This window comes from Ochotona curzoniae, unplaced genomic scaffold (assembly GCF_017591425.1).
Source record: "Ochotona curzoniae isolate NIBS_2020 unplaced genomic scaffold, NIBS_Ocur_1.0 contig_2318, whole genome shotgun sequence".
NCBI classification, from domain to species: domain Eukaryota; kingdom Metazoa; phylum Chordata; class Mammalia; order Lagomorpha; family Ochotonidae; genus Ochotona; species Ochotona curzoniae.
The window spans coordinates 10,915,005-10,929,206 of record NW_024465419.1 but is presented as its reverse complement, the minus strand read 5'-3'; the positions used below and the strand labels follow the sequence as shown (position 1 = coordinate 10,929,206).

Sequence of the window (14,202 nt, the reverse complement as noted above, 5' to 3'; positions counted from 1 at the left end):
AGTCTAGGCTGCACTAGCACTTTAGTAGTTGACGAACAACCTGCAGACAATGGAGAGATACTGAAGGGTTTCAGGCCAGGAGGAGAGAAAAATAGATAGTGCAGGCAATCCCAACAGTTTCCCTAACAGGATCATCTCCTTTCTAAAGAACTTCATATTTTCCCTCATATTTCAAGATCTATGTTTTTTAGTGCAGATGTGGCCAGTCTGACATTCGGGAGTTGATCTTGGTAGCACTTCTCCACCGCCACTTCATGGTTTTAATCATAGATAGATGTCACACTTTTAATCAGTGTAATTGAGCAAAAACTAGCCTGAAGAGCTCTGGGAAAGATTCCTTGTTTTTAAAAAGGTGTGTAAGTAAGGACATTTTGTGAGCATGTGTGACTTGGAACGATTGCAGACATCTTGGGACATAGGGGGAAAAGCCTGAAGACATACACAAACATGTCAAGGATGGTAAGGTGTCAGGATATAAAGCAGCAAGGTCCTGATGCGATTGTATGACTAAAAGCACTCTGCAACTACCCACACCAGAGTTCTTTTAAACAGAATTAAAAAAAAATCTCCTTAATGTGTTTCTTGGTTGTGGATTCCATTTTCTTTTGCAGACAAAAAAGCATCCAAATTGATACACTGATTTTCTTCTTTTTTTTTTTAAATATTTTTAAGGATTTTTTTTTTTTTTATTGCAAAGTCAGATACAGAGAGTAGGAGAGACAGAGAGGAAGATCTGTCTGATGATTCACTCCCCAAGCAACCACAATGGCTGGAGCTGAGCGAATCTGAAGCCAGGAGCTCAGAGCCTCTTCCGGGTCTCCCATAAGGGTGCAGGGTCCCACGGCTTTGGGCCATCTTTGACTACTTTACTAGGCCACAAGTAAGCAGCCACAAGGATGGGAAGTGAGACCGCTGGGATTAGAACCGGTCCCCATATGGGATGCCAGCGCATTCAAGGTGAGGACTTTACCTGGCCTGATACACTGATTTTGAATTTAGACATTTCACTCTGGCATCAGTGAACCAGTTAGGTAGAAAAAGATGAGGGATGCAAGTTATTGTAGGGAGTGAGTTCCAGAAATGGGAAGGATTCAGAGTAAACAATCATTTGTTTGTATGCCATGGATGAGTTTGAGGTTGATGCTAGTGACATAGGGAGCAAGGGAAGAGAAGGAACACAATGAAAGCTTGGAGGAACATAATCTGTGGGCTGCCATATTCATTTTGCAAATGAAATTACCAAGTCTCACCAGTTGGACTGTTTTGTCTGTGGGGATATGTATCCAGATCATCTGTTTTGCTAATTACTCCTCAGGGTAACACAGTAGATTAATAAGGATGATTACTCATAAATGGGTGAGGCTTCGAAAGATTACAATCATTTGCACATAGATGGACAGCAGTTAGGAAGCCAGAACCCACATTCAAGGCTTCTGACTTCCCAGCACACTATCTACCACAAGCCAACAACATCAGAAAAAAAAGTTCAATCTCAAATTACAACCCAGGAAAGGAAATTATTATTGGCAGGTATAGATAAGACTGGGTTCACCCTCCAAGGGCACTTTAAAAGTGTATCCAATTTCTCTCCCCACTGGTGTATATTTTATGGAAGGGTTTATAAAGAGAGATGTTCAAGAAGGATGTGTTGAGAGACATCTGAGAGCAATGATTATATCCCACAAGTGATATATTCAGGATGATACAGACTCTTCTCCTCCTTACTGACAGCCTGTATTTAAAGGAGCAGGCAAATATTTATGATGGGAAGCCTTTCCACTATTCTGAATTAAACAGTGTCTATGCATCACTTCAAACCATTTCTTGTATTGTGTTTGAAGATGTCAGGGAATTTCTATTTGCCATTTTTTGTGTCGGGATCATCAGTGTAGAAGAAAATACTATTCAACACCTTTTCTTAGTCTTTGGTCCTTTAAGAGAATTGATCACATTACTCCAGCCTTCCTAAATTATATCTTCCTTTCTATATTTTTGTATTGTTGTGACTATTTTCTCAATATGCTTCAGTTTTCTCCTTCTTAAGTAGAGGGTCACAAAGATTGCAATATTATTTTTAATGTTTGTTTTTCTTCTCACAAGTCAGATTGACAAGGATGTAAATGTTTCTGAAAATTAAACTAATACTGATAGGAGAGGCCAAAAAGCAAAAATCATTTATCTTAGGCTCAACAAACTTATCACTGCTAGAGAAGGAAGGACACACACGAAATGACAATTCTGATGAATCAAGAACAATGCCACACTATGTAACTCAAGGGCAGTATTTCCAGATTAAGACTGTGCATGTCCTAGAAACTAAGAAAAGCAGAGGCTTCCAGGAGGATGAAGGAGAATCCACGAACACCAGTGAATGCAGGCTGCATCGTTAAGAGCATGTAGAAGTTAGAGGGTAAGAGCAGGGTACAGAAGGTGAAAATGGATGGAAACAGGAGCACAAACACTCAGAGTTTATAAAACAGGAATTTGTATGTAGCAAGTATACCCAAGATACTTAGTTTCAGAAAAATCTCTGTACTGACAAGGCTTTCTGTTTGGTTTGATAGCTATGTTGTCCATTATGGATTTCATCTGAATGAGTGAAGGGTATTCTTCTTTTTCCAAATATAATACTTTTATAAATTAATGTGTTTATCTTTTAAAATGGATGACAATAGCTCTAAATTTTAATGCTGCCTGTGCTCTTAATTAGTGGGTTGGTATTCAACATTCAAGGACCATTAAAATATTAGGACTTGGTTATGACATGGTCCATATGGTCACCTCAGATTGTAGAAATGTAACATGCCTACATGTTATTATTGAAACAATGGAAGAAAGGAATGCATGAGATTTGGAAATATCATTTATCACTAATTTTTTAACAGTTAGATGAGCAATTATTTAAATTGTAACACAGAGAATATTTTGAATCCTATCCTCAGGTATATGTTATTTTGACTTACCTGGTCTTCAAGGATGCAGAGAACAAAACTGATTTATTCTTTTCTTCTTCAAATAAATCATGGCTTTTTACATTTCCTGAGGTTTTCTTTTTCATTATGTTTAAATTATTTTATATATATAAAGTGAACAAAGTTTATGCATTTCACAAGAAGTAACAAATCAGCACATGCAGGGCTTCATGATTTCTTTCTAGAATATCTAGAAACTTGAAATATTCAAAGAAGCTTCAAAGTATTAAGGGAAGACAGAAATAATTGGGTTCTATTTTATAATCCTCAAGAGGAAAGAAAGAATTCCAGGAAACATTCCTGGGAGTCTAAATGAATTACTGACTTTATGTAACCCTTTCTGGTCTGCAGAGGTGGAGAGGGGAGTGAAACAAGGAATGTGGGAAGTAACAAGTAGTTATTTACAATAACAAACTCCTTTCTCCCAGAGGTAAATTATTCTGAAGCAGGAATGGACTGAAATCCTTTGCATAAGCAAGAGCTGAATAACATAAACATCCCAGACACTGCCTGAAGCCTGGAAGACCATCTCTGCATTCCACACTCCCCTGTGTTGTTGCATATTCTGGGAAAAGGGCCACTAGGCTTGAGGCCCAAATGGCCTCTTCTTGGGGTGACCTCTGCCCTGATATCACATAGTCATTTATCATACCCCTCCCCACTCCACTTCCTTGCCTGAAACATAAGGATAATCGGACCTTCTTCATAGGATGGTAGTATGTATAAAAAAAGAAGAAAAAAAAAAAAGAGAGAAATTGTCTGCAGAAAGCCTAAGGAGCACCTCATAAATAGCAGAAGTTGGGTAAACTGTAACTGGGATTGCTCTGTATGCACTTAGTGGTCCCCACTCCAGCAGGGAGAACTCAACCTTGACCTCATCCAGGCCAACATGGAGAAGGTTTCTGGTGAAGACAAATCTTGTACATTCCAAACAAGCATTCTTAGGGAAAGGTACACTTGCAGAAATAAAGCTAGAGACAATTTCCTTGACTAAATACAACCAAGTCAGAAATATACAGGAATGGGAGGTACACATTTTTCTTTTCTTTTTCCTTCTTTGCTCCATTTTTGTTCTAATTTTCAACTCCTTTCCACCTCCCTTTTGATGTTCCCCAGTATCTTTCTAATTCATTCATTACCTGCCTGCTCACTTATGGTGTCACCAACTTGAAGACATACCTACTGAAACATTTATGGTTCAGAAAAAAATCTAAAATTAAAAAAAATAATTCTGTGCAATCAAAATGAGAGATTTTTCTCACCAATATTTTGTTATGAATATGAATGCCATATATGGAGCTTTGGGGAGTCTTGGTTGTGTCCTGGGATGTACACTGCTATAAACAGAAATGTTAACTTTCTTTAAGAGAAGTTCAAGGGCCTGGTGTGATGGCTCAACTGGCTAATCCTCCCACTTCCAAGTGCCAGGATCCCAAATGGGTACTGGTTTATGTCCTGGCTACTCCACTTCCCATCCAGTTCTTTGCTTATAGCCTGGGAAAGCAGCAGAGAATGGACTAAAGCTTTAGGCTTCTACACCCACATGGGAGACCTCAGAAGCTCCTCCTGACTCCTGGCTTCAGGGTGGCTCAGCTCTGGCCATTGCTGCTACTTGGAGAGTGAATCAGCAGATGGAAGATCTTTTTCTCTGTTTCTCCTTCTCTCTGTAAATCTACTTTTTTCAATATGAAGGAATAAATGAATGAAGAAATAAAGAAATAAACTTAAGAGAAGTTCAAATCATGGTTGCAGTAGACACAGAGCAAATAGCAAGAATTTGGGTTCTTATATTGCCCTCAGGGAAACACTTAATATCAGTAGCCGTCTGTTTTATAGCCAGCTGGAGAATTTATAAATTAATGTAATTTTTTTCTTTAAAACTGTTGCAGTATTAATTTCAATAACCTCCCCAGATTTATTCCCACTTTGTGAGGTCATCTTTGCCCTCAGAACCTTAGCATTTCTTTTCTAAATATTTACAAGATAAATCACTGATTGGAACAAAAGTTTATGCCAATCTCTTAATAGGTGTCTTTATATTAAGAAACACAATTAGCAAGAAGTACTTCATCTGCAAAGAATGTGGCTCTAGAAGTTACACTTCAGATGGTATAGTATATGGTTAGGGACTTATTTGTGCATAGCACAGAGTTAGTACTAGAAAGATATTGTAACAATTGACTATTTCTCAGATTTTGGTTGTGAAGTCACTTATGTTAAAATTAACAGATACTTCTTACAACAAAATAAAATGACAGCTTTCTAGACCTATATTCCAGAATCATTAAATCAGAATCTCTAGAAGTGAGCAGCTTTTAATTTAGAATGAGAACGAAGATGGATAAGCACGTAGTATGCTATGTGATTTTTATCCTAAATTTGGAAATTACCAGATTATACGTTATATTCTAAGGATTTTGTTGCATTCATTGGCTTAATGGTATCTGTTGTGCCATGTAAGGAATAGTCACAGCATAGAAGCAGCACTAACTTCATCTTTTACATCTTACCAGGCACTCCATCTCGTATCCAAAAGCTAATGTCCGTCCCTTCTCCATCGCTCAAGACTTGGGTGATGTTGAGGGGCTCCAGTAAGCTCATGACTTCCTTCATAATGGCCTTGGCTTTTTCACTGCCAGTGAACTGCAGCCCAGTGGGTAAAAACGTTCCAAGGTCAGACTCCATCACCAAACTGTAGTTGGAGATATTTACCTAGACAAAAGGGAGACATGTTTGGTTCATATCTGTTGATTCTGTGTTTTTCCCTTGAGAACTAACAAACACATACAACCAAATACTTTGCCTTCTCCCGCCCTGTGCTCAGGACACAGATTTTTCTGCATTGGGATCTGGTCTGCAAGCCACCTAACCATTCGGGGTTGCATAGTCAGTCACATTAGGATTTGCCAAACTCAGTTTTCTTGTAAGCATTCAAAATATATAATGAAGGGAAAAACAAAATCTCTTGTGGAACTTGCTTAAGTACTTCCACTAACATTAATGCTCTATCAACCAATTTCACTGAGTGTTAACTGTGTACTTGTAAACACCTCCTTCTGTATGGCAGGGGTCGTCTACATGGTGCTCAGATGGAGGGGAGAGGTGGGTATAACTTCTTTGCATCTGGTCCTTCTAAACAGATAGTTCATCTTATTTTTATTGTGAATTCTGCCAAAACTTAAAGACATCAAACGGACAGGTTTGTCTTGGGTTTCTGATTTTGTTGCTGCTCTATCTGTTGAATTCCCCAGGGAGGGATGTAACAGAACAAGGCTTGAAACGCTGCTCTCCTTGGTGTCAAACCACCACCCTCTAAATCCCAGGCAACTCTGCCAGGCCAGTGGTTTGTAAAACCTTTCCAAATAAAGTCTGGTAAGATAACACACAGTGATTCCATGTACCCAGTATTGTTAATGCAAGAGTTTAGAAAATAAAAGGCTCCTGACAGCTTGCACAGATAAATTGCTACCCAGTTCTAAGACTTGCAGGTTTAAGACCCTTCAAGCTAGCCAGATCATCTGTTTCTCAGGAGCCATCCCCTTCTTCAAGGTTGAGTTATTCCTAAGCTGTCCTTGGTCAGCTCTGTTACTCATTCCTCATTATTCACCTAGCAAAAAAAAATCAATAATAACATGTGTACAGTGCTTCCAAAGAGCCTTTCCAGTTGCGGTATCCTTTGGTCTTGACAACCCATAAAACAGACAAAGCAGGTTTACTGTAGATGTTTTATAGGGAAAGATTGGAGGAGCAGAGTGCTTAATCAATTCGCTCAGTATCACACAGTTGGCCAAAATTCTGTGTTTTTCAGATCTCCACATTGTCATTGCTGGCAAGGGACAGAGTGGTAACAAACACTTGTTTTGCATTAAAATGGTTTTACACTTACAAAGCAACTTGAGGGTTGCATAAGTGTTTTTTTTTTCTCTTCTTTCTTCTTTTTTTTTTTTTTTTTCCTAAAGCAGATTTCCTTTGACAAGGATTTCCTAATTACTTGTAGTAAGGGACAAGCATACTTTGATTCCAAAGACAAGGGCAGTGGCAGATCCCAAGGAAGGACACTGCCAGCATTTACAGGTCTGAACATGAGGCCCTGGGACATTTTTTCTTGTTGTTATTAACAATGAGAAGGTTAAAACAGCACAAGTCTGCTTCCATTGCCGCTCTCGCTTCTAATTTCTGTCCTTGTGATCATTTTCAGTGAAAGAATCAAGGCATTTATAATAAAGGGACCAGCCCAATTCCCAGCTGTGGCTATTGTATTATTGTAGCAGGATTAGAGTTCATGATATGGAAAATGTCAGCATTCATGTCTTCTATCCAGTCGTCATCTAACTAGTTCATTGATAACAGGTTAGCAGGTAGACACATGTTTTGGCAATCTTGATTCTCTTCCCTGTATGCCCTGCTGTTACTCCAACCCTGAACTTGTTCCCACTCCTCCAAAAAGGAGAAATGAAAAATCATCTTGCAGATAATTGCAGAACTGGGCAATGTTGGCCATGAGGATTCCCATACTGTAGAATTCTCACAAGAACAGTAGATGAGGCACTCCTCAGGAAACACTGGTGAGGTTCAAGGTAGAGCTTGTCAGCAGTTTGGCTGTGAGGCCCAACACCAGTGCTCTTCTGGGTGAGGTTGAAGCAGTCCTGTCCCACTCCTTTCTTGTTCTATTCCTGACTCAGTGCCTGATGAACTAGGTGACAGACGAGAGCGGTTGTCCCTGAAACATATCAACTTGGCTCTTGTCTTCTCCAGTGATAGTTTGGGACAAGCCTTTTTCCAAAGCTCACTAGATGAGCCTCTGTTTATGGAACACTGAGCATCTTTAAAAAAATATTTGTGGACCCAAGTGAACAGATGTTCTAGCGGAGAGAGGACTCTACAGTTTGTCACTCTGCAATGTCATAGAATATTGGTAAGGATGCATATAATTTGAAAAAGGTGCTTTCAAGGGTACTTAAGTGTGGCAGTCATTTTAGTTCAGTAAGATAAAGAAGATGGGCTTTGGAATTGCCCACACTGGATTTGGACCACATTCAAACCAGTCTTTAGCTATGTGACTTTGGGCAGCCTCTTGGAAATAAGGAGACCATCACTAAACAAATGTGTGGATGGATTTTTTTTTTCATGATCATAATGCAAAGTCTTGTTGTACAGAATTAATAATGGTCCTCATTGGTAAAGCAATTTAATTAAGCAAAGAGAGGAATAGAAAAAAAATATCAAATTTCCTGCCAATTAGAAATAAAATGCCTAAAAACAATAAAACATCTTCTCAAGTCAAATGAAACAGGACGTGTAGATTGTCAGTAAATCAGACTGCTGGCATAGGTAATGCTGGATTTTCATTCATGTAGAATTGTATTAGCTGCTGTGAACATGATGGCGGCATTCTATTGTTTTCTGTTTATATATAAACATCTCCATATGTTTTCAATAAAGAGCTAAGGAAACAAGCCACCCACTGTCCATGACATTGCCTTACTCCACATTTATAGAGTCATTATCTAATTGCTAGCACATGGCAAGGGAGTTTGAAAAACAAAATGTCTCTGTTCAAAGAAGCTGAAAAGAACAGCCGGGGGCCCTGGGCTCCTTGGGAATGTGTCCTTATGAGCATCCTGTCCTTTAGTATGTCACGAGTTGCTGGGGACAAGCTTAGTGTGGAAATGCCGACTGTAACTTGTGACAAGGCATGAAGCTGTGCTTGCTTTGCTCAACCCGTTTGAGCAAGTGGAACAAGATACTCCTTTTGTTTACTGTGTGTAGGAAGAAACCTGCTTCTGGAGACTGGATGTTTTGCTGCTGAGATAACATCACAGATCGAGACAAGCTGAGGCATGGATGAGCAGGTGAGGAGACTGACCAGGACCATCTATCATGTCACTCCTGCTTCGTGCTCTTAGTGAAGAATGGTGCCTTGACCAGGTGCCTTGGCCCTGTCTGCTGTCCATTACCAGGTGAAATACTTCATGCAGTGTAGAGGAATGCTCTCAGGTAAGCTGCTAAGTTGGCACTGGTAGATCAGTTAATATCTGCACAAGATTGAAGATTCATAACTCTGTCTTTTGCTGTAGTCACATCTTACAACACTTCTCTTATTCTTTTTAAAAGGATGAGACTACTCTGCCAAAAACCAATTTGGTAACTATTAGCATTCTTTGAGTACAACGTAAGACTTAAAAGTAGAAAAGTGTTTAAAATACATATTGCATGTTTTAAAATGGTTACTTCTTCATGTAAATACAAAGATAATATTTGTGTTCTTTACTTTTTTAAAATGCCAGAAACCCAGATCCAAGTTCAATAACATCTTTTCTTTTCCCAAATTTAATTTCTTTGTTTGAAAGCTTTTATTTTCTCAAAAACTACAAAAAATAACAAGTGAGTATGCCATGAAAAAACAAACTCATGAAAATGTCTTTGGTTATGGCCTAGAGTGACATAGAAATTTCAAAACTATATGAAAAAAAGCCACTCCTTATTGCTTTAATCAATCACATAGCCGCCTCAGTTTAGTTTTTGAATGTGTAACTTGACATAGGGCAACCAGCTTCGGTATTCACTTTCTAATCCCAGAAAAGTGTCAGTATGTAACAGGTGACAGTGGTAGTTGCTTGGTAAAATGGTAGTCTCAAAATAAGCTCTTGGAAGCAACTCATCTTCTGATGGGTGTGCTGGGCTGCTGCAATCATCTTTGCCAGCTGCGCTGGTGACCATGGAATTCCAGTTTCCAGGGTCAAAGGTTGTGGTTCTTCACAGAGCTCCAGCTCAACAAACAAACAAATAAACAAACAAATATCCTGTCATGATTGGACTGTAGAAGCAGCAGCTTCTCCTGATGCACAAGGTTGAAAAACCATCGCATTTCCCATCCAGAACATTCTACCCTGAAGTTCAGGATTTTATTTCTGATACTGTCCAGCATTCAGTTCTGAACAGCACTGGATATTCTCAAAGGTTGGTGAGGAAAAGCAGGATGACAAGGTGTGGTGCCTTAAGTTATTTTTATATGACAGCTAAGCTGGCTGTTACTTGGGGAAATGGGCAGTCTTAGGTAAGTTACATTAGTACTAAGATTACAGACACCTATTGTGGTTAGCCACAATTGTGCCTCAAGAGGAGAACAGGATGAATGTGTTCTGAAGGTCCCCTGTAGCCCTATTGTTCAGTGTGTGTGCCCACAGGCATGCAGGAGAGATAGACCCCTGCTTTCAGGCAATCCGTTTTTTAACAATGTCATTTGAAACTCTCTAGAACTCAGAGAATTCTTTCTTTGAGTAGTTAAGGTTCAGCGATAGCTCTTAAACATACTGAAAACACATGATCCTGCTATAAATGCAACCACAGTAATGATAGAGAGTTAGAAAGCTAAAAATACGGCAAAGGCATTTGTCAAAGTAGTATAATATTATATAGAAAATATCATTGTATTTTTTGATAGGGAGAGGGGACAATATATCCAGGGTATTTGTGAAATGTGTTAAAAGGCTTATATGACAAATTAACATGTCAGTTTCTAATTTTATTCTTGTTGTTGAACCAACATCATTCATAGATGTAGTGGGACAGAGGGGTCCTCATAATTTTGTTTTGATTTATTTTACATCTTCTGTTGTTCAAATATTTCATGGTATGGTTTCATGCTTGTTTTAATATATAGTCCATTTTCTGCTGCTTTCCCAGGTGTAATAGCAGGGAACCAGAACGCAAGTGAAGCAGCCAGGACTCAAGCTGAGTGCTGAGGTTGCAAGCACCAGTGAAATGCATTATGCCACAACACTGGCCAGAGAATATTTCTTTTTCGAATATAGTATGCATAATTTTTTGTGTCCTGCAATATCACGTTACCACAGTCTTTGGAACCCAAATGTGTGCCCAGCCTTAGAGCATAACCTATTAAAAACTAATTGGTGAAATCTCACTGTAAGATAAGCACTTAACAGAAATTTTGGATTATGACACCACCCTTTCATATATTTTATTTGATCAAGCACTCTTGTTTTACTAGTGAAGATACCGAACACATTTTAATAAATAGTCAATTTTCTTAAACATGACTTTTCTTCTATCCCAAAATCATACCAGTGACTTTAAAATCTTGTGGAAAAAAAAACCCAAACATGAAGTTTAAGGGCTCTGAAACTACTGATTTGCTTTCACTATGTACTGGAGCCCATTCCTTTCATGACTAACATGCCACATCTCTATCTAAAATGCTGGCCTTGTGCATTTTATTCAATCCTTTTTATATCTTCCTGTTCCTACAAGAATAGTTCTTAATGGCATCTTTAATGACTAGCTAAGTATTCAAAAACCAAGAAAATGCCATGAAGGCAGGGGTCAAATCTGAGTAGATCGTGTCATAGTCTCAGTTCTGAAAACTAAGCTCAGCACATGATAGGTGTCCAATAAATTTTTGAGGAAAACAAAGTCACAACTAAGAAAATTTTGACATGATTGCAGCAGCAATAGCATACAATTTACCTCTAGTTCTTGGTTGGCAATGTAAGACTTACACATTACTGAGGTATTATTATCCAGGGAAAAAGGCATACAGCTAGCTTCTTGAAAAAAATGAAATGAATTCTTTTAGCATTCACTTTTGAGAGGCATTATTATCAAATTGTTTATAAGAGAATGCTAGACCACGTTTTGGATCTCTAACAACAGTTTTACAAAAGATGCAAAAGTACTTCCTAACCTCATTTCCTATAAATTGATCCTCAGCTACAACAAAAAGATCAAAAATACAAAGTCATATTTTAATAAAGATGTCTCTTAAGGGAAAAAAATGATGTCTCTTAAGAGAGAAAAACATATTTACTCAATAGCTAGTGAGGCAAAGAGCGAGGAATATGGTGACCATACACGGGTAGTTCCAGTTCATATATCTTGTCTTGGGCTGTTTATAAAGCCCCCTTTCTATTGGAAAAATTCCCTTATTTTAAAAATAAATCATATCAGCACCATTACTATGAGAAATTTACATATAAGCTGACTATGATAGGATTGCTTTTCCATTGGAGGGCAGAATTTACCAGCAGAGGCAAAAACTGTTGCATTAAATGTGATGAGTTCTATGAATATACACACGGCAGGGAAAGCAACAACTGGGAAGAGTTGATGAAGGCTTGGTAGAAAACGTGATGCCAGACTTAAGCAAAGCCCACAGATTTGGAAATTCTCATCAGAGCAGCGATTTTGTTAATTCATCAGTGTATCCTTAGAATTTTGCCAATAAATATTTGCTAATGCTGACAGAAGCCTATGCGATGAAAACTACAAAACTCTGATGAAAAAAAAATGGAAGACAATGTAGGTAGAAGATGAAATAATCTGTCAAATGAATACATGCATAAATTACAATATTCTAAACATGTAAATAATGTTCAGATATGCAGATTTCCTAGAGAATACCTGCACTCAGGGAATCGATAAGAGAATGCATATTTCATACAGTAGTCATTGCTCAGATATCATTGTCCATGTTACAGTTTTTGCAGGAGTTAGCAAAAAAATTTGAAGATTAAGATCATTATTGGGCATTAATTGCAAATATGTCATGGAGCTGTATTTGACACTTACTCATGAAAACAGTTTCTTCTCTTGAATCCTAGATTTTAAACTCTTGGCTTTCTCCACGCTCCACCAAATGTCCATCTTCTTGTTTTTCCTCATCTCCTGACCTAATTGGGGTGCTTGCTGCTTTTCTCTATCTACACTCTGTTGGAACACTCATTCAGGCTTATCCTTTCCAATAAATCCATGTAATACTGAGTTCCAACTCATATTTCTATTTCTTGTTTCCCAAATTCCACAGCAATATCCAATAACTACTCAACATTTTCACTCAATGTCTCATTCCATATTAGTATATTACTGCTGATATAACAGGCCGCCATAAATTCAGTGGCTTCGATTAACACGCATTTGTTTTTAATAGTGCTGGGGCTGTAAGTTGCACATAAGTTTATGGGGAAAATAGAGGTGTTGGTTGGGTGATTTCTTCTGGAAGCTCTGGAGGAGAATCTGTTTCCTTGCTTTTTCCAGCTTCTAGAGGCTTCCTTCATTTCTTGGGTCATGACTCCCCATAACACCACCATATCTCCTTTTTTTTTTTCTGACATTATATTCCCTTCTTCCTCCTTTTAAAAAAAGATTTATTTTTTATTGCAAGTCAGATATGCAGAGGAAGATCTTCCGTCTGATGATTCACTCCCCAAGCAACTGCAACGGCTGGAGCTGAGTCAATTTGAAGCCAGGAGCCAGAAATTTCCTCCAGGTCTCCCACGTGGGTACAGGATCCCAAGGCTTTGGACTGTCCTTGACTGCTTTCCCAGGCCACAAGCGGGGAGCTGGAGGGGATCCCTGATGCGTTCAAGACAAGGACTTCAGCTGCTAGGCCGCCACGTGGCACCTACCCACCCACTCACCCCTCCTTCCTCCTTTAATCTTCTTGCTTTCCTCTTACAAAAGAGGGTCCACCTCAGTAAACAGCAGGCACATTTTTTTTTGATTCATTTAGTCTAAAAATGTTGGCTGTCAAGAATGAGTCCTCTCTTGCTCTTACATCTAAAATGCAATCAATCTATCAGCAAATCTTATTAACTCTATTTTCAAAAAGACCTACTCTTCAACGGTTTCTTACCAGGTCCACTATCTTCACCCAGTCCAAGCCACCATGATCTCTAGCTTCCCTACTCCCTTCTATTTCACCCCTTTCCAAGGTTTAGCCACATATCTATACATGATCCAGTATAATCCTATTAAAAACTATACCAGGTGATGCCTTTTCTCTTTTTAAATTCTCTGTATGGTTTCCATTTTCCTGGGTGCCAAAAGCAAAGGCTTTACACTCATCTGTGTGGGCACGGTCTTTTGTAAATCGCTGATCTCTCCTTCTACTCACTTCAGCTTCACTGTTCTAACCGCTTTAGTAATGCTTGTGTTCTGCAGTGTTTGCACTTCAGACTCTGAGTTTTGTATTCTGTCTCTGGATATCTGACATTTTCTTCAGGGTTCTGCTGAAATGTCTTTTTTTTTTTTTTTTCGGTCTTCCTGACCACCTGCTACTCCTTGGCCATGTGACATCAGGTTTCAGAATCTATTTTGTGCTTTTTGAAAATTTTCTTGGGAAAGCAGAGTCTGGCAAGTTGGTTCTCTAACATGTATTTTGCAAACCTCTTAAGCATATTCAGGCTTTTACAACATCCATTATAAATGCTGA

The 14,202-nt window shown here is 38.6% G+C and overlaps 1 protein-coding gene across 2 annotated transcripts in view; it reads right to left on the bottom strand.

Moving 5' to 3' along the window:
• CPQ (carboxypeptidase Q) overlaps positions 1-14,202 on the bottom strand; it is a 453,907-nt gene that overhangs the window by 83,303 nt on the left and 356,402 nt on the right. For both annotated transcript variants that reach the window (XM_040972619.1, XM_040972620.1), the window contains exon 7: positions 5,483-5,684. In XM_040972619.1, the coding sequence (XP_040828553.1) occupies positions 5,483-5,684 (202 nt within the window). The remainder of the gene's footprint in view (positions 1-5,482; positions 5,685-14,202) is intronic.